The sequence below is a fragment of the Sceloporus undulatus genome, chromosome 6 (genome assembly GCF_019175285.1).
Source record: "Sceloporus undulatus isolate JIND9_A2432 ecotype Alabama chromosome 6, SceUnd_v1.1, whole genome shotgun sequence".
Lineage (NCBI taxonomy): Eukaryota > Metazoa > Chordata > Lepidosauria > Squamata > Phrynosomatidae > Sceloporus > Sceloporus undulatus.
Window position 1 is genome coordinate 135632839 of NC_056527.1, and position 20498 is coordinate 135653336.

At 40.6% G+C, this 20498-nt stretch overlaps 1 protein-coding gene across 1 annotated transcript in view; it reads left to right on the forward strand.

The window, feature by feature from the left end:
- The window catches only part of GRIK4 (glutamate ionotropic receptor kainate type subunit 4), a 434886-nt gene that overhangs the window by 384605 nt on the left and 29783 nt on the right, over positions 1 to 20498 (forward strand). The window contains exons 13-14 of the mRNA XM_042475094.1: positions 5843 to 5956; positions 13975 to 14084. Coding sequence (XP_042331028.1) covers positions 5843 to 5956; positions 13975 to 14084 — 224 coding nt within the window. The remainder of the gene's footprint in view (positions 1 to 5842; positions 5957 to 13974; positions 14085 to 20498) is intronic.

Genomic DNA, 20498 nt, shown 5'->3' on the forward strand with positions numbered 1-20498 from the left:
AATGCTGTTTCCTATTTCTTGTTCAAAAATGTTTTTTGTGCAAAAAGAAGAAAAAGAAAGAAAGAAAGAAAGAAAGACGGAAGGAAGGAAGGAAAGAAAGAAATGCCAAAACATCATCCAAAATGTACTCCATGCTCTTATAACTGTACCCAATGGAGAGGAAACTTGAAATTATTCATTCATCCTAGCGACAATGAAATAAGTGAAGACTTGCATCCTTACTCTTGCTTAGCAGGCCTCCTCTCACCTCACTGCATACAGCTATCATCGAACGGCATTCATCAGCATTAGCATCTGAACAAACTTCATCAGCCACCTAGCAAGATCCTCCACCGGGAGGGATACTACGGTCCTTGCATTTTAACTTTCAGCATGTTTAATTACCAAACCATGGAATTCAGCTTCGGCTTCTTTAGTTAATAACAGCCCTGCTGCTGCAACTCAGGCATCTTTTGAGCACATATCCTGAAACGGAGACAGCATCAACATTTAATGACAGCTGAGTCGGGTCATGCTTTTAATTTCAGACAGCGGTCTGTCAGGGGACCCTCCAATGCAAGGAGTATTTTGTTCTAATTTACGCAGTCTTCTGCCTGGGAAGCATCTGGAGGTATTGGTGCTACTATAATATGCTTTGTCTGTCTTGAAATTTCCCACTTCATATGTTTTCCCCCTCCTAATTAAAAAAAAAGAGAGAGAGAGAGATTGTAGCAAGAAATTATAATGCTTAGAAAGACAAGTACAAATCTATGAAGCAGCCCATCTGTTGGGACAAGGGCAGGACAAATTTTCTATTTCATAATCTCCTGTCACAATTTAGAGACATTTACATAAAGTAGAGATAGGCAACTTAGTGCCTGACGGATGTTTTGGACTATAGCTACCATCGATCTGCCCTCGGAGGGAAAGAAGAGGCAGCACAGCTCCACCATGCCTAGCCCAGAGACCGATCAGAGGACTCCTTGGCCTAAAATGGCCCCGGTGCAAAAATATAGCAAATGTGTCCCCATGCTCCCTAAAAGGCCTTTGAGCGGGTGGAAAGAAAGGAAGAAATGACATCTGGGAAGGGCAGGAGGTCCCAGCAATGATCGTGGGAGCTGCATACAACCCATAGCTGCACTTTGCCCTCCTCTACATGAGACTTGGAGCTGACTCACTGTCTGCTTTCTCTCAGCAGTGACTCTGGAAGGAAAATGCAACCTTTTGTGCAGTGCAACAACAGGAATCTGGCCTCAGTGTGTCAAAAAGACATGTGTGGCCCAGAACAAAGCAGCAAACCAAGAATGGAGGTTCAAGCCTTCAAGGGCATGTGCAGAATGAGGCAGGACTCAAGAGGGCATAAGGTTTTATGCAGTATCCTCATGCCAACCCTGAGGCTAAGGCTTCACAGAGCCTGGTAGACAGGCGTTGGCCCTTAGAGGTGTGCTGGCTGTATTAGTAGGCTGCTTGGTATTGCAGAGAAAACCCTTGAAACCCAGATTTCAATCCACCAGGCTTGCAACAGAAGCAGAAAGGGTGGCATTAGAGCTAAGCTATCATGATGCTACTGCTGAGGCTAGACTTTGAGGCCCCCTCTCAGTATCTTCTCCTTTGGCACTTTCCTTTCTTTGTGTATATATATTTATAAGGTGGATCTCCAGCTGCTGTGGGCAGCCATTTTATGATAGTAAGACAAACACTTCTGTTCCCAGAAGGATTTACATTAATATCAATGGCCTTTCAGAATCAGTTCTGACAGCTATATACCACAGCAAGTTGCCATAAGACAGTGCTCATTAGATTATTCTGTGCATGTGACCAAGGCTTCAAATTAAACCACAGAATGTAGATTGATGGTATGGAAGCTGTTGAACATTTTTGTCTGACAGAGAACAGCAGCATGCAGTTTAAGATTATGAAAGTGCTATTGTGCATGTTGTACAATGGCTTATGGATTTTCGCTGTGCGTGTGTGTGTGTTGTGTGCCTTCACGTTGCTTCCGACTTATGGCGACCCTAAGGTGAAGCTATCATGGGGTTTTCTTGGCAAGATTAGTTCAGAGGAGGTTTGCCATTGCCTTCCCCTGAGGCTGAGAGAGTGTGACTTGCCCAAGGTCACCCAGTGGGTTTCATATAGACATGCATTATACATTGTACATGCTCATTTGGTTGTGTGTTCAGCTGCTCAATGGTGCCTTGGTTCAGTTGCACAATGTTGCCATTCAATATAAGGGCGGGATATAAATACCTAAATAAATAAATAATATAAAGATTCCATAGCACTATTAATGCATAACTCTGAATGCAGATAATAATGCTATACTGCTTAGGACTTTATCACATGAGGTGATAAATGGCAATTACAAAAAACATAATGGTATTTTTGGTCAGTACATATCACATGATGTCGTGTCTCTCCTGTTGCTGCTTTGCATTTCAATTGTTGGTGGAACGCACCTTTTCATTGATGGGAAAAACCCATCAATGGTTTCCAATATAGCTGTTTTTCCACTGCTGCCTCTGGTGCAATAGGTCCTTTCCACAGCAGTTCTAATATTCCTGCAGTCATGTTGCTTGAGTGATTCTCCTCCTCCTCTCCTTCCCTGCCCCTCTCCCCTTCATTATTCCCAGGCCGAGGTTGCTTTTACTTTGTTTCCCTTTTCATTCCTTTTCTATTTCATTTCTTTATTTTATCATTTTGCAGAATCACAGAAAAATTTTAAAAAATTGTTCTGCAAATGCCACAACTTGGCATGACATGAGCTAATCCACAATCTCCTTTCACAATTTCCTTGTTGGGGTCAATTGACTAACACATTGTAAACTGCTTAGAGAAAGTGCTATTGCTAATGCTAATGCTAATGAAGGCACATCCATGCTACAGCTCTGTCCCTGTGGTTCTTGCATCAAACTCCTGGGATTCAAATCTTGCCCACTTATTAAATTGAATATTAAATGTTTGGTGGGGGTGGTCTTGAGAAGATGCGATCATTCTGTATATCCTCTGCCAAACTCTTCCCTGGAACATCAGCCCTAACTGTGTCTCGAAACTGTGGATCAAAAAGGTACAAAGACATATTGAGCCTCCATTCAGAACTGAGAAATTGTTAAGCTGGAAAAACAATGTCAATGCCTCCACGTAAAATTGTGAAAGGCTTCCTTCCCCTCAAGGCTACAAAGTCTTGGTGTCGCATTTAAATCCTGCTTAGACCTCATGTCTATTGAGGAGGCTTATACGAATTCCAAAAGGCAGACCTGCCTGTGACCGTGCAGATAAAAGCAACTATTATTTTTAAGCATCAGCTCCGGCAACAAAGAAGCGAGCCTTCATGCGCTGAGACCCCACACAAAGAAACCACAAGCGCACTTTCACCCTCCATCTAGCAGTGAGCACATAAGCCAAAGAACCCAGTTTTTCTTCTCCTGATGAGAAACGATTGCTGCAGGGGGTCAAAACATCTCTGTGAGCATTAAAGATGGAAGGTCACATCCTCAATTTGTGTGGTTCAGAAAAGTCCCTAAAAAATCATAAGATTTCCTGTCATTTTATCATCTCATTTTGGAGGCAATATTTTTGCAGGCTTGTTTTTATTGGAAGGTAATTGGGAGGTCCTGTGGGCCGAACCACTATATCCTATGACATTTTACAGCCATTTTGGGAGTTGGGGTTTGAAAATCACCCCGACCAAATTTCTGGTATCATTGTGGACATTCAGAGGCAGTGGCCTATGGGTCATATCTTCCATATTCTTGCTTTAAGGCTTTTAAAACTCAAGCTGAATAAAGGATTTCTATAGGTGTGCCAGTTGTAAAAATGCCTCGAACTGGCTCCCTTTGACCAAACTGTACCATATCCTTGCCATCTTGTCTCATGCGCGAACCTCATCTATTGCTATTTTCCTCTTTCTTATCCATATTTCTTCCCTCTGTTTTCTCTCCTGGGGTGGGCAATAAAAGAGATGTTCCCATATGCCATCACTTTTGTTTTTACTCCACCTGCTTTTTATAGCTGTCTCGCGCAGAGTGTCTTTTTATAAACGGGGTAAGGTTTTGTCACAAAATGATTGATTCAGTAGGGTTTGGCTGTATCTGTACACACAAAACACACACACATAATCTTGCAACGGGGACAAGCTATTGAGCAGAGCAAGGCACACCTGCAACATACCTGTCCTGCCTTGCCATGTTTACAGCTTAGGTTATGAATCCTAAGTGATAAATCCCCCATTTATTGTCTTGACAAGTCTTTCTCCAGCCAGAAGCCCATAACGCCCAAGGATATAAAGTGAAAGTTTGTGAATTTGTTGCTGTTTTCAGAAGCAGCACAGCTGCTTCATACCTTGCAAGTAATACTGATGTGTGAGGAGAGAGTGTGGTGCTATTTAGTTCTTCCTTTTAAATAGGAAGGAAGGAACTCAGTGTCGTTAGAAGAGTAATAAAAATAGTGTTTTAAAATTAAAATTTATAACTGACGTACATAGTTCTTAAACTGAAAAATGTCTTTTAAATATATATATGTATACATACGACTTGGTGTGAGTGGCATTTATACATACTGCTTTGTTTCTCATCACGAGTGCAATATTTCCATTTTCATTGGGAGGCATACTGAGGAAAGGTACATCTCAGGGTGCATCTATACTGTAGAAATAGTGAGGTTTGATTGCACTATAAGAGCTGTAGCTCCATCCTATGGAATCCTGTGATTTGTAGTTTTACGAGGTCTTTAGCCCTTCTCTCCCAGAAAGTGCTGGTGCCTTACCAAATTTACCAAATTTGGGATTTATATCCTGATTTCCTACTATGGCTAGTATCCAACACAATAGGGCAGGGGGACCTAACAATAAAACAAGCGCTGGTGGAATTGTCTCCTTCTGAATTGGAGGTGGAGGCCTTACTGCCATTTGGGAATTGTCACCCATTGAAGCCTCTACTAATTACTGCTTTTGATAGAATTTCTATTGTATCCAACCTGCAGCCCTTTGACGCTACACCATTATCTTATTTTATTTGATTTTAATTTATTTCTATCTGGCCTTTCTCTTGCATAGAACCAAAGGTGGCTTACCAGTTAAAACAAACTACAGTTAAAAATCTTACTGTACAAAGGTTTTTAAAAACAAATAAAACAGACTAGCACTGTAATTCCAATTGAACTGCCAAGGCTCCGTCCTGTTGAGTCCTGGGACTTGTATTGCTATGAGAACTGTCAACCAAAGAGCTCTAGTGCCTTACAAACCCCAGGTTTCCAGAGGATTTAGCCATGGCAGGTAAAGTGGAATCACAGTGCTTTTACTCTGTAGCGTGATGGGTGGTGGCGTCTGTGCCTATCTTTCTTTCCTTCTGTCTGTCTATCCATGGCTGCTGCCACATTGCAAAATTAGTGCAGTTTGACACCCCGTTAATGGTCATGGCTCCATCGTGTGGAATCCTGGGATTTGTAGTTTGTTGTGGCAGCAGAGCTCTGAGAGAGAAGGTTAAATGCCTCACCAAATTACAAATCCCAGATTTCCACAGCATTTTGCCATGGCAGTTAAAGCAGTATCAAATGGCATTCATTCTCCAGTGTGTAGATGCAGCCTGTCTGTCTGTCAAGATCCTGGACTGTAACATCAACTGTGAGAGAGTCACTTTCTCTCATCCTATATATATACATACAGATATATAGATTTGTCATCGCTACAAAGACCATAAAGCATTTTAAACTGCGAAGCCAGACCTTCAGTAAGGAATCCATCGGAGACCAGCCATGCCTTGTTCCTTCACTGCCTTTGCCACTCCAGGTCCCACTTGGGGAAGACATATTGATCTCTTGTGTTCTTTTCTCTCTTTCCCCCCTTTTCTTCTTCTTTTTTTCCCCCCAGAAAGCTGATTTGGCAGTAGCTGGGCTGACGATAACAGCTGAGCGGGAGAAGGTGATCGATTTCTCCAAGCCCTTCATGACTCTGGGGATTAGCATTCTCTACCGAGTTCACATGGTAAGAGACATCTTTTAGAACCATTTACGCCATGAAAGATTTTTATGCGCTAAGGCTCTCAGCAAAGGAGGATGGGAGGGGGCTCATGGGACGGCTCATGAAAATATATTTTTCTTTTCTTTATTTAAATGGAAAGATACCAGAGTCGGTTAAAGCGGAGCATTTGCTTGGATCAAAAACAGCAAGAAAGAATTTGCTCAACAGGCAGATGGAATATTGTCAGATATTGCCAAATACAGGTTGATTATCCCTTATCTGAAATGCTTGGAGACAGAAGTGTTTCTGATTTTGGGTTTTGTTTTTCCAGATTTTGGAACATTTGTACATACGTAATGAGATATCTTGGAGAGGGGACCCAAATCTAAACACAAACTTTCATTTCTGGTTTGTATAACACCTTAAACACATAGCCCGGCAGTCATTTTGTATAATATTTTTAATTCTTTGGTGCATGGAACAAAGTTTGTGCACATTGAACCACTGAACTTGGGGCAACATGTCAGCGTTCAAAACATTTCAGATTTTGGAGCATTTTGGATTTCAGATTTTTAGAGCAGGGATGTTCAACCTGTAACCATCCAGTAAGTAACTTGTTATGGTCAAGCAATATTGCCTGAACTAAGGACTGTGTATCTATAGGGTATACAGAGAGGTAGTTAGGGCAGCCTCCTTGTTACCTCTTTATCTTGTGTGATCTGTTCTTTTTTGCCTGAATGTCTTTCATTCTTTCCTCTTCAGTCCTCCCATCTTCTGTCTTTTGCAAGCATGGAACCCATCATGGCATCCCAAGTGTATCATCCTTTCCCAGTCTTCCTATCTGAGATTCCTTAGAGCTGCTAAGGACACAAACCTGCAAGCTTCTGCATGCAGGTGCTCTTACCAGTCAAGGGAGGAGAAAAAGAGGACCAACTGGATTAAAAAGGATTGCTAACCAAATAATAGAGATTTAATGTGAAGTCAAAGGTTTTCATAGCTGGCATTCATAGTTTTTTGTGGCTTTTTCGGGCTATGTGACCATGTTCTAGAAGAGTTTATTCCTGAGAATTCACCTGCATCTAAGGCTGGCATCTTCAGAGAATGCATTTTTTGAAGATGCCAGCCACAGATGCTGATGAAACATCAGGAATAAACTCTTCTAGAACATGGCCACATAGCCCCAAAAACCCACAAAAAATAACAGAGATTTAAACCAATCCTAAACACATTTACCAGCCATGCAAAGCAATCTTGCAGCATCTTTACAAGACAATTGCAGTATAAGTCAAGGGTCTATTCCAGTGGTCCTCAACCTTCCTAATATTGCGACCCTTTAATACAGTTCCTCATGTTATGGTGACCCCCAACCATAAAATTATTTGTATTTTCTGATGGAAATGTATGTTTTCTGATGGTCTTAGACATTTGAGAAGGTAATTTGACCCCCAAATGGGTCGCAATCCACTGATTGAGAACCGCTGGTTTATTCAAACATTGGTCATACAAGTATATTATACAACAAACAAGGATAAAATAAAAGTTCTTATATTACTTAATAGAAAAGAGAAGAATATTCAAGGAGTATGCAGTTACAATCAGTCTGCTTTGATTTTGGGGGGTAACTGAACTTCCCCAACTGATGCACCTCGGTTGGGTAAATATGTTCATCTGCACAACAGCAGCTTGGAGGAGGCAAAAACCATGCATCAAGGACTGGTGTGACATCCATGTCCAAAGAGAGAGTCTCTTGGGTCAAATAGGGAAGCAAGCGAAGGAAACCGGCTGTGAGACCTCAGATTAGCAAGCAGCACCGACTTACTCTGGTCCGTGGCTAAATCTTAGCTCAGCTTGGCTAGCTGCCCTTCCTAAATCCCCTTGCTGTATCTGATGTACAAAGTATATTTTTGTCAGACAGAAAATGTTTTGATACTAATCCAGTCTTTGCCCCCGGACCAATGTTTGCCTAGGTGAGGAAAGATGCCAGAAATTTCCTTCTTCAAAAATGAAATAAAATAAAAATCAATAATAAAGCCAGCTTACTTTGAAAATGAAAAGGCAGACGGATGGGGGAGAGTAGAAACCAACTCACTACTCCTTACACAAACTGCCAAATGGAGCAAAATGTTGACAGACCATCTTCGTTTCACTTTCTTCTTGGCATCTACATGCGAGGAGGACGCTACACCTGTAGAATATCTTTCTGTTTGACAGATGTTTGTGGGAAATAGCCTTTGGGCTTGTCCATATTTGACAGCTGCCCCCAGAGTATTCTGCCCCCAAATTCCCCCATTAGCTGCTGCAAGTGTTCAGTGAATGATGGGTGGCTGCCTTCCCATGCAGCCCCTGCAAGCCAGTTGATGCCACTATTGTGGGCACAAGTCACTCTGAGGTCAGAATGAGAGGCCCAGCCTCATACCCACAGAACAAGACCTGGCAGAGGCATTTGCATGGACTTCATAGAAAGGAAGCCACCCATCATTGCTACATTTTGCTGAGGATTTTTTTTAAGGTAAGATAAGTCATTTTAATGCAGCACAAGGGGAGGAAATCTGACATCAGATCCAGGCATTGTATAAACAGCCAGTACCCTGTTTGGGGTTTGGAGCCTGTGCAATATAAACAGGGGGGCAGTGTGGTGAAGTGGTTTGAGCATTGGGCTAGGACACTGGGAGACCAGAGTTCGAATCCCAGCTCAGCCATGGAAACCCACAGGGTGACCTTGGGCAAGTCACAGTCTCTCAGAGGATGGCAAGGGCAAACCCCTTCTGAAGAAACTTGCCAAGAAAACCCTTTGATAGAATTGCTTTAGGGTCACCATAAATCCAAATCGACTTGAAGACACACAATAACAACAATATAAAAAGCATACTGTGAAGCCAAGGGAAAGTTTATACATGATGAAGACAAGTTCTTTGTCAGCAAAGGATGCCAAACCCACCCCCTGCCCTTTAATATGCCCCAAACAGCGAAGAGGCAAATGGCAGTGTTGAGGTCTACATTACTGTTTTACTCACAATGATGGAAAGCAGGGTTAGATGAATCTGTTGGAGTTGGCTGTTGTAAAAGAACAATCTGTCTATTCCTGTGAGGTTCTTGTAGCTGGATTCTATACTTTCAGATTGCAGATGTAAAATGGTCTCTTGTCATTGTCATCATTCCCCTCCTCCTCCTCTTCACTGATGCTGTTGTTAATCACTTTACGCTTCATGCACATAGAAGACAAGCATGTCAGGGGAAAGAACTCTAATGCGATGCAAGACAGGAATGGAAACATAGGTGGGGATCAGCCAGAAGAAAATTGCTATAATTACTCATTGCTTCCTTCAAGAATGAAATTAGCAAAGGATTACATCCTTGCTTTGTTGTTAGCTGCCATCAAGTCGACTTTGACTTATGGAGACCCCAAGAATGTGAGACCTCCAAGCCACCCTTTCGGCAACAGTCCTGCCCAGGTCTTGCAGACTCAAAACCATACTTGTACCTTTTTATCCCTATATGCATGTGAAACTTGGGTTAGAGGTTCATCTGTCCTGATGCTGCCTGATCTGGTTGTTGTTATTGGTGACCAGAAGTCATGGGTGGGAATCAGGAGAGGAGAATAGACGTGTTGAAGATTAAATCTGGAGCTGTCGGCCTGCAGGGAACAAAGCTGACCTCTTCCTTCCTCCCAACTTTTTGGGATGAGTTTCCTTTTCACAGAGAAGCAAAAGCATAGTCCTTCTGGTGATATATAAAAGTGGAGAGAAAAACACCAGCTAGAGTACCGGCATTTTAGAACTTTCTTAGGGACTGTGTTTTGTTACTTAACATGGATCAAACCTAAATTGAAATGGTTATTGTTTCCCAGGAGTTGCTGGACCTCGAATATTTGCACAAAGGAACTTTTGAGTGGATCTCCGTCGATACCTGCTCTGTGTTTCAATATGTTCTCCATATGTTCTGTGGGCAATCTGAGTATACTTTTGATTTCCCATCAGTTGAGCATCGGCATAAACAAGGCACTAAAACAATTAGAGCAGATTCTCGGCTTCTGCCCTTGCAATAGCTGCCCTTGTAATAGATGTAATAGATGTAATAGATGTAATAGATGTAATAGATGAAGCTTTCCTCACAACTACAAACAGAGTTTCTCCATCTCTCTTCCTTTCTCAGTGGAGCTCCTTTTATTGCCAAGAACCGACGAGTAATTAAAATGTACTTAAAACTCGGTTTCCTCTGCTAGATGTTGAATCAAGGATCAATGAGTGAGTTCCTCAGGAACATTTGCAGTGTTTTCACCATTCTGTCTGATTTAACCTGTTGGTATAATTTAGAAACAAGGGTTATAAGATCAGCCCATCCTCACAACACCCTTGTGAGGTGGATTTGATTGAAAGATGATGAGTTGCTCAAGGCCATAACATTTTGCATCCTAACATTTCTCAGTGATAAATCCAACTTTTCGTCAATAGCGTTAGCTTTAGGCAGGGAAGACAGTGTCCAGAAATTATGTTTTTCTCTGCATCCCATGAAGGTGTTTAAAGAAAGAGATTGAGATGTGCAATTTGCAGCCTTCAAGCTAAGGGGAATTTGCATTCACACAAACGTTCTACAAAGGCTGCATCTACACTGCAGAATTAGCACAGTTTGACGCCACCTTAACTGCCATATGGCTCAGTGCTGTGGAATCTGGGGAGCTGTAGTCTTGTGCAATATTTAGCCTTCACTGTCAGAGATCTCTGGGGCCACAACAAACTCCAAATCCCAGGAGTCCATGGCATGGAGCTGCAGCACTTAAAAGAGTGTCAAACTGCATTATTTCTACAGTGTGGATGTACCCTAAATCTTCTAAGTAATCTAATTAGAGTAAACCCATTGAATGATGGGTTTTACATAAATGTTGCCTCACAATTCAATATTCAACTTCATGGATCTGCTCCAGTTGGGACGCTCCAGTAAGATTCAGGCTAATGTATCTCTTGCTCATTCCCTCCTTGTTGCTGGTTCGCCTATCTCATAGAGTCCCACATGGGTTTTGGAGAAAGGTCTTGTTGCTTAGCATCAAAATAACTCATAGAGCAATGTGGCAATTAGCTAATTAAGCCAGTAAATATTTATTTAACAATGGGAAGGCAGGATAACTAATTAGAGTAGTCTTCCTTGAAGGATCTGGTTTGCACAGCAGTCGAAGACAGTGCCAGGGCCCCATCTGCTCTTCACCTCACCCTCTTCCCTTCATATTTCAGCATGGAAAACCAGCACCAGCGCTGTGTTAATCTACAGTTTCCATCAGACATTTCCTAACAAATAACGACAAATAAATTTTCTGCCTGCCCGGCTGCCGTCTCACTTTCTCCGTCCCCTCCCAGCAATAATGACATTTTTATTTTATTTTGTTCTTTCGGTATAACTGTGGTTCCCCATCATTTCTTTTCCTGCCACCCTCCTGCAGGGCTTCTCCACCCGTTCACTGCTGCACACACATCTGTCTTATCACAAGTAACCAAATATGGCAGGTTTAAATGGGTCTGTCATTTTTCTCAATTTCACTTGTGATTTAATCAAGTATGGATTTCTGACACAGGAACTCTAATGGGGTATCTAATTTCCAAACTTCTGCAAGAGCACAGCGCCCGCTCCGGGCCTTTTCCCCTCCTCTCCCCTTCCAACAAATGGAATATTGTGGAAAGGAATGATTGAAACTTGACTCTGGACAAATGTGTTTGGTCTTTAGCTGTCATTTTCACAGTGAGACAATAGGACGGAAAATGGCATTGTTGCCTCTCTTACAGGATGCCAGCCTTTCTAACAATGGTCACGGCTCCTCCAAAAAGTGTAGCTTTTGCTTGTGTTCACATGAAAAGTTTCTTTGGACTCATTTTGCAAGTATTTCCTGAGAGATTGCTTTGTTAGTCTGTTGCAGAAATACCTAGAAAGGCCAGAATCATGTTGGGAACATTGTTGTGCCTTCATGGCAACACCAGCGTTGCTTGTTGTTGTTGTTGTTGTTGTTGTGAGCCTTCAAGTCATTGCCAACATATGGTGACACTGAGATGAACCTATCATGGAGTTTCTTGAGAGGGGTTTACCATGGTGAGCTTATAATGACCCTATCCTAGGGTTTCCTTGGCACGGTTTATTCAAAAGGGCTTGCCAGTGCCTTCCTCTAAGGCTGAGAATGTGTGACTTGCCCCAAGATCACCCAGTGAGTTTTCATGGATATGCGGGGATTTGAACCCTGGTCTCTCCCAGGATCTTAGTCCAACACTCATGCCACTACACCTCATTGGCTCTTTGTTGGTGACATACACAGTGTGTCTGTATGTTGTTTGCATTCAAGTCCTTTCCAACCTATGGCAACCCTAAGGTGATCCTATCACATTGTGTTCTAGAGGGTGTTTGTCATTGCCATTCTCTGAGGCTGAGAGAGTTGACTTGCCAAAAATCACCCAGTGGGTTTTCATGGCTGAGTAGGGATTCGAACCCTGCTCTCCACAGTGATTGTCCAACACTCAAACCACTGCACTATGGTGTATATCATATTAAACCTGCATATGTTTCCTGTGGCTGTTGTGGATAGAAGTACTGAGCACCTCCATCCAAAAACCAACTTTTCACACTCTTCTTATCTCACATGGTGGATCCCTGCCTGGAAACAGCTGCAGTGTCAACCCCATCCAACCCCATCCAGGCTGGACAGAAGGAATGGGTTTCTGCCCAGTCAAAAGAAATGTCTGTGCAGCTGTTGATAGAAGCGCTTAATCCAAAATGAAAGTTATTTGGGTTGATTTAGAGACTCAATAGCTGATAATGTGCATTTTAGCATATGTGAAGCTCATCTGCATTGTTTCCAAAGGCACAAAACAAAAGAATAAAAATCAGAGTGTGAGGCTACATCTAAAATGTTTCACTTATTCACTCCTGTGAGTTCTTTGTATCCTACAATGCCTTTTTTTACTTTCTCCAGCCTGCATAAAAATGAATTGTGGAAATAAATATGGGGTCCATAGTATTAGACAGAGCTTTGAGGCTCCTTTGGTTTTGTAGATTCTGCTGCACTTTGTGATAATGGTGTACCAATTAAACTGCATGGCTAACATGGCATAAAATCCATGGTACTCTGGGCCAGTAAGGAAAATGATCCATGGAAACATTAGTCCTGCATGCTTCGGGGTAAAAGCCATCCTCTAGCTAATATAGGTCAGGAAAAATGTGCCATAGGACTTTAATGCTACTATTTTGAACTTTCAAGCACCGTTAACTTGAAGTGGTTGGGTTTTTCCCCAATGCCATAATTTTTCAGATGGAGAATGATGGTCTTTTTGAGCCATTCATCTGTCTGCAGATCTTGTAATGGAGCAATGTGGCTTGCTGTTGAACAGATGTGAAGCTTTTGCAAGCTTTTAATGCTCACAGAGTGCCTGGTGTGGCACTGGTTTTTCACAGGTCCCCATACCTCTTCTCGCTTTATGTATCACAGAGTAGAACATATGCCAGGTAGCATAACAGGGATGCTGTTTATCCCTGCACACCTTGTCCCTTTCTGATGTTTATTTCCATCATGTCCCATCTGGCCAGTTTATCAGTTCCAGAGGAGAAAGCTGGCTGCTGGCTAGATTGCCTTTGCTTTTGGCAACTGCCCATTCCCCAAATTTTGTCAGCAGAAGGTGAAGTCCAGCTGCAGTAAATTTCAGCCCCAGGACCCAGAGAAGGAAAGAAGGTAGAGATACGGGATGCCATGAGTGACTGCAAATGAAATGGGGTTGCATCCATAATGGAGACTCAATGGGGAGCAGAAATCGCCTGGGTGTCCATCAGTGACTGGATCTGTTCCCATAGCTTCATCATAAAGGTTACTCATCAGAGATGAAAGTTGGCAAGGAGGCTGCAGCTCGTTTTTGTCCCTCTGTATTTTTCTAGGCTGCCTGCCAACAACTTCCCCACCTCCATGTCATTGGCTTGCAATAATCCCTCTACCTGCTTTTTCTCTCTGTGCCATTGCTGTGAAGAATGGAGGTTTGTTTTTAAATATATGCTCATCTTTTTTCTTTTCTCTATCTTAGGGGCGCAAGCCTGGCTACTTCTCTTTCCTGGATCCTTTTTCTCCTGGTGTCTGGCTCTTCATGTTACTTGCCTACCTCGCCGTGAGCTGTGTCCTCTTCTTGGTGGCCCGGTATGGTTAACTTTTCGCTCACTTTTCCCTTATCCTCACAGTGCCATCTACTGTCAGTTTTTTTCAAAACAGATTGGAAAAAATCAAATTAAACTTATCATGTGATGTATATTGTTGGAGGGAAGGGAGATGTTTGAGTTGATATTTTGGATAGGTTAGCAAAAGAATTAGCAAGAGCACTGGGCTAGTGCATTATATCACTGGTTATCCAGTTGGAAGAGACAGGGGCCAAAGGTTGATTTGCCAGTTTGTAAACTACATCATATCCTGAGCTAAGGCAAGGACCCTGACAGTAGGCTTCCACAGACTGGAATTAGCAAGGAAACAGTAAATCCAATCCAGGTTTGCTTACAAGGAGAAAACACTTTATTTGAGAAAATGTACAGTGCATACAGGAATTTCCGACTTTAAAGAGGATCAAGGACATTATCACACCAGCCTGCTCTTTTGCCACAATCCTACTAGTTTAAGAAAAGATGCATACCAGTTTGGGGTATCATTTCTTATATTTTCCCCCACAACAGTGCTTTGGTGATCCATGGTCTGTGTTTCCACACTGCTAAATGCTACCTTCTGAAAGGAAGGATGGGAATGAGAAGTTGCAGCTGCCAACCACCTCCTGAAGCTAGATGCTGTATGAATGAACACACAGCAACTGGCTTTGGGAAAGCGTTGGCGGCTGGGCCCACTCCCTGATCCCAAAGTTTGGTGCTGCTGTGTGCACATTCACACAGCAGCCCCGCAAATCAGAAGGAAGTTGAGGGAAAAGTGATTATGGTGGCCAACACCTTCCCAAAGCCGGCTGAAGTGTGCACACAGCAGCTGGCTTTGGGAAGGTACTGACAGCAACCATCACTGGATGGGAGAGAGGGAGAGGAGGAACGGAGTAGAATAATGGTCGCTCATACCACATAATTGCCTGAGAAGCAGAACTGCTGTGGAAAGGACCTATTGCATGAAGGCAGGGGAATAGCAGTGCGACTGGGAGCCTATTGACAGGGTTTTCCCATCAGTGAAAAGGTGCACTACAGTAATCAATGGAATGCAAGGCAGAAGCAGAATGGACATGACATTGTGTGATAAGCACCAGCCAAAAATGCTTTTATTCTGTTAAAATTCAATTTGTAAATTGTGATAAAGTTCTCACACAGCCAGGTCTCCTGCATAACAATCAGTCTGGCCGAACCTCATTAATTGGATATTGAGTACACATTATAGCATACTTCTTTACCAGCATAAATCGTTGATTAATTATTACTCTCATGAGTGAAATGCTATAGCTAAACTTTCTCAGCATGGTACTAGCTGGACTCTCCAACAAGGCAGATTCCCAAAACTTTCCTGGCCTTTCATCCTGGCATGTAAGCTCATTAGAGCTCCAGGTGATGGTACCATGAGAAGTATCTCTTGACTGTCCTTTGACACATTTTTCAACGGAAGAAAACTAAAACTTAGAAGGATGCCAGCACTTAATTGGAGGCACTATAAGCCCCACATTAAAGCAGAAACCAAACGTTCTGCACTAGCCTTGCAAGTTCCATTTTATGTTTTGCCCACTGGGCAATATAGTGTGGCTGGGTAGATGAGGTTTACCTTGAGTGATCACTGGATAGTTTTCATTTTGAGTAACATGGTATATTCTGTTTGCATAGATTCGTGCTAAAAATGCTGCAGTAGGTAGAATTTAGTCTAATCTGGGAAGGCACTTGTTACAATTTTAAGCAAGAGCACATACATAGGAGTCCCTGAATGCCTCTTCACTGGTACGCATGCTTGCTTTGCAAATTGAAAAGATATTGGTGGACTACAGAGATTCCAGTAGGCAACCTCTTTCAGCTATATTTTGTTTTCACTAATACAGTGGTACCTCGGGTTACGAAATTAATTCGTTCCGCCACGGCGTTTGTAACCCAATACATTTCGCAACCCGAAAAGGCTTTTCCGAAGCGCGGCTAGCGGCTGGAAAGCCGCTAGCCGCGCTTCGCATTTGAATTTCGCGCCGAAAAAAATTCGTAACCCGAAAAAAATATCGTAACCCGGAACAGTTTTTTCCAATCTAACTTTTTCGTATCCCGGAAATTTCGTAACGCGATCAATTCGTATCCCGGGGTACCACTGTATTGCAATCCACTTTGGGCCCTATATTGGAGGAAAGGCAGGACATCAATGGCTCGGTTAATAACATTTATTTATTATATCAAATGCTAGATCTCTCCTATTAAAATCTGTGCTGTCGTATAGAGAGAGATTTGTTCCTGTCTCTAATTGCTAATCTAATGCATTCTTCTGTCCAAGACATAACCGTATGTCTTGCCGTAAATGGCAGATGTTAAAACTGTCCTGTGGCACACACAGAAAGCACTTGCGGCTGAACAAGCGGCAATGAACAGATCCATAGGATTGGTTTCTATTTGGACTAGTTTGGGTCTTGGCCAAACAGAAGGAGCCTTGAAGCCTTGGGAGGTGGGAGCTGGAGTTTAGTATCCACAGAGTGCAAACAGAGAGCATATTGGTCTGTTTGGGTATGAAATCCTTTGCAGAAAACAGATTGAGATTTTAAACTGGCTGCTGTGAAAACCATCATAAATGGATGGTGGCATAGCAGTAAAACACAGATTGATTGGAGTAGAGGCTGGTTGGCAATGAGGAGACAAGGAGTAAACCAAATATTTCCCCAAATCTTAGAATGGCCCTATGCAGAAGAGGCTCTGCATCTTGGTTTGCAACAGTATTACAGCTTTCTGAACAAAACCTGAGTGAAATAATCAAACATGTTTTTTTTTTAAATAAAAACTTTATTAGTTTTAAAAATCCAAATAAAAACACAGATTTACATGTCACTGTAGACTTAATGATTAATAACATAATAAAATAAACACATACATTAACATAGACCATCCATCCTAATATTTTCCAATCGATATAGAACACCTGCCTTCCTTATTCCAAACAATAAACCTTCTACTTTACATCCTTTCCAATCCTTTCTTATTCTCTTACACTCTTATCACACTCTCCTTCTTCTCTACTACCTACATTCTTAAATTCTTGACTTAACTTACCCTACCTCCGCTAACCTTCGTCTTCACTTTCTTAACCTATCCTACTCCTATCCCTACCCTCACTCATACACATAATTAACAGACAACACAAAATGACTTCCTTTCACCAGTTTACTCTATACTTGTTAGTAATGTCTTTCTTACTTTTGTATCTTTCCTTGTGGATCCTTCTTCCTTTAGTGCATCTCTTTTTGATCTATTCTATTTCCTAAATTATCTAACATACCTCTAAAGTACTATTCCTTCTAAAACTTCTTATTACAAATTCAGCGCTATTATCTTACCCCATCTTGATTCTAAATACTTAAGGACTTCAGTCCATTCTTCTTTTACTTGATCTTTTGGCTTTTCTTTAATTATTTGTGTCAAACTATCCATTTCGAATCCTTCATACAGTTTTAGTGCCCAGTCTTCGTTTGATGGGCCCTCCTCACACTTCCATTTCTGTGCATAACATATCCTTGCCAACCCGATCATATAGTACAGTATTTTCTCATCTTTCCCCTTTAAGTCATCCCCATAAATTCCCAACAGATAACATTCTGGAGTTAAGCTAATTTTTTTCTTCATAATTATACTAATCTGATTATTTATATCCTTCCAATACTTCTTTGCATGTTTGCATGTCCACCAACAGTGGTAGAAAGTTCCCACTTCCTTTTTACACTTCCAACATTTGATGTTCTTTGTCTTATACATTTTCGCCAACTTAACCGGTGTCAAGTACCAATGAAAGAACATTTTATAAAAGTTTTCTCTTAGATTTTGAGAGACTGTGAATTTGTAGTTGTTCATCCATGCCTTCTCCCATTGGTCCAAATTTATAGAGTGTCCAATATTATTAGCCCATTTTATCATTTGATCCTTAACTACTTCTTCTTCCATTTCCCAGTTAAGTAACAATTTGTAAATTTTCCCGATCAATTTGTCCTTACTATTCAGTAATATACATTGTAGTTCCGAATTATCCTGTATCGAGCCAAATCCATACTCTTTGGAGTCTTCACGAAATCTCTCCACCAATTGTTTATAAGAGAACCAATTAATATTCCAACCTTCTGCAACTAATTCTTCTTTGGGCTTCAATTTCAATTCCATTTCCCCAGGTACCAATATATCCTTATACCTAATCCATTTCCCCTCTTTTACCATCTCTTTTCTGTAGAAGGCTTCTTGCGGGGAAACCCAACCTTCTAATCTGGGTACAGCTCTTTTCCTATACTTGTTCCAGACTCTGATCAACGCTCTTCTAACACAATGATTTTTAAATGATTTGTTTTGTTTCTCTTTTCCATATATTAAATAAGCGTGCCAGCCATATGTCGATCCGTCTGCTTCTAAATCCAATAGTTTATCATTTTCCAACTCTATCCAATCCTTAATCCACAACAAACAACACGCCTCATAGTACAACTTTAAATTTGGTAAGTCTAGTCCTCCCCTTTCTTTCGCATCCTGCATTAATTTGAATTATTGCTTTTAGGGGTCTATGGACCCCAAGAAGGAAAAAGCAAATTTTACAAAAAAAATCAGAAAAAAGTAGAGGAGTATGATTATGATGATATCATAATGATGGGAGATTTTAATGGAGTAATTGAACCTAAAATTGATAGAATCTCGGATAAAAAAATAAAAGAAACACAAGGAAAGTTACCCACAAGGAAAGTTTTTAATCTTATTGAAAACTGGAATTTAACTGAAATTTGGAGACATTTACATAATAAGGAACCAAATTATACCTTTTACTCAGAGAGACACGAATCTCTATCAAGAATCGATATGTTCTTTGTCACAAAAACCCTAATCAAGGAAGTGGAAAAAATGGAAACCCTCAATAGAGATCTATCAGATCATAACCCAATAGTATTATATCTGAAGGAAACAAATAGAAATTATAATTGGTATTTAAATGAAGAGCTGTTGAAAGATGAAGAAGTAGTCAGTGAGGCAAAAAAAATGATGAAATGCTTTTTCAAAGAGAATATAAACAAAGATGTTCAGTTACCAATAGTTTGGGATACAGCTAAAGCTGTTTTTAGAGGTTTCTTCACGCAACATAATATTAGAAAACAAATACAAAAAAAGGAAAAGGTAACTTTATTAAACACTTCATTGAAAAAGAAAGAAGAGGAATTAATGGGAAATCCTCGAAATAAAAGACTACAAAATGAGATAAAAATACTACGAAAACAATTAGATTTGGAAGCAATTGAGGAACTAGGGAAAAGATTGAACAAAAACATTTTGAACAAGCTAATAAGACAGGGAAATGGTTGTCACATAGATTAAGGAAAGAAAAAGAGAAAAGAATAATTTGTAAAATCAAAAAAGGAGCTGATATAGTAACTAACCAAGAGGATATTAAAAAGATTTTTAGAGAATTCTATCAAAATTTATATGCAGAGAATTTAGTAGAGAATGAGAAAATAGAGGATTATTTAAACACATGTAATATTGAACCCATTACAGAGGAAAAGTGTCAACGACTCAATCAATTAATATCTAAATTAGAAATTGAAACGCTATCAACTATGGTAAATTGGGTAAGGCACCAGGGAATGATGGGTTAACAAATCTATTTTATAAGACATTTAAAGAAGAATTGTTGGAACCCTTACAAATGGTAATGATTGACGCTTTAACAGGGAATATTCCTGACTCTTGGAAAGAGGCTGAAATAGTTCTAATACCCAAAGAGGATAAAGACATAACCGATCCAATGAATTATAGACCAATTTCCCTTCTAAATTGTGATTATAAGTTTTTTTCATTTATATTGGCAAGTAGATTAAAGGATTGTTTGAAGGATGTAATTGAAGAAGAACAAAGAGGGTTCCTTCCACAAAGATATATAAGAGATAATACAAGATTGTTGATTGATGTTTTGGAATACGCTGAAAACCATAATGACAAAAAACTGGGAATATTATTTTTGGATTTAGAAAAAGCTTTTGACTCTGTTAATTGGAACACCTTAATGAAACTATTAGAGAAATTTGGATTAGGAGAAAATTTTACCAATTGGATAAAGAAAATTTATAATAAACAGAAAGCTCAAATTAGGATAAATGGGGAACGAACAGATTTTATAGAAATTAAAAGAGGCACAAGGCAAGGGTGCCCCCTTTCTCCATTATTATTTATAATGGTGATGGAGATATTGATAAAACAAATCAAAAAGGAGAAAGAAATTGAAGGGATCAAATGTAAAAATCATACTTTGAAAATTAGAGCCTTTGCGGACGATATTATTTTGATTACCAAAAACCCAAGGAATAGTGTAGGAAAGATTGCATAGATATTGGAAGAATTTGGAGAAATAAGTGGTTGTAAAGTTAATAAGAGTAAATCA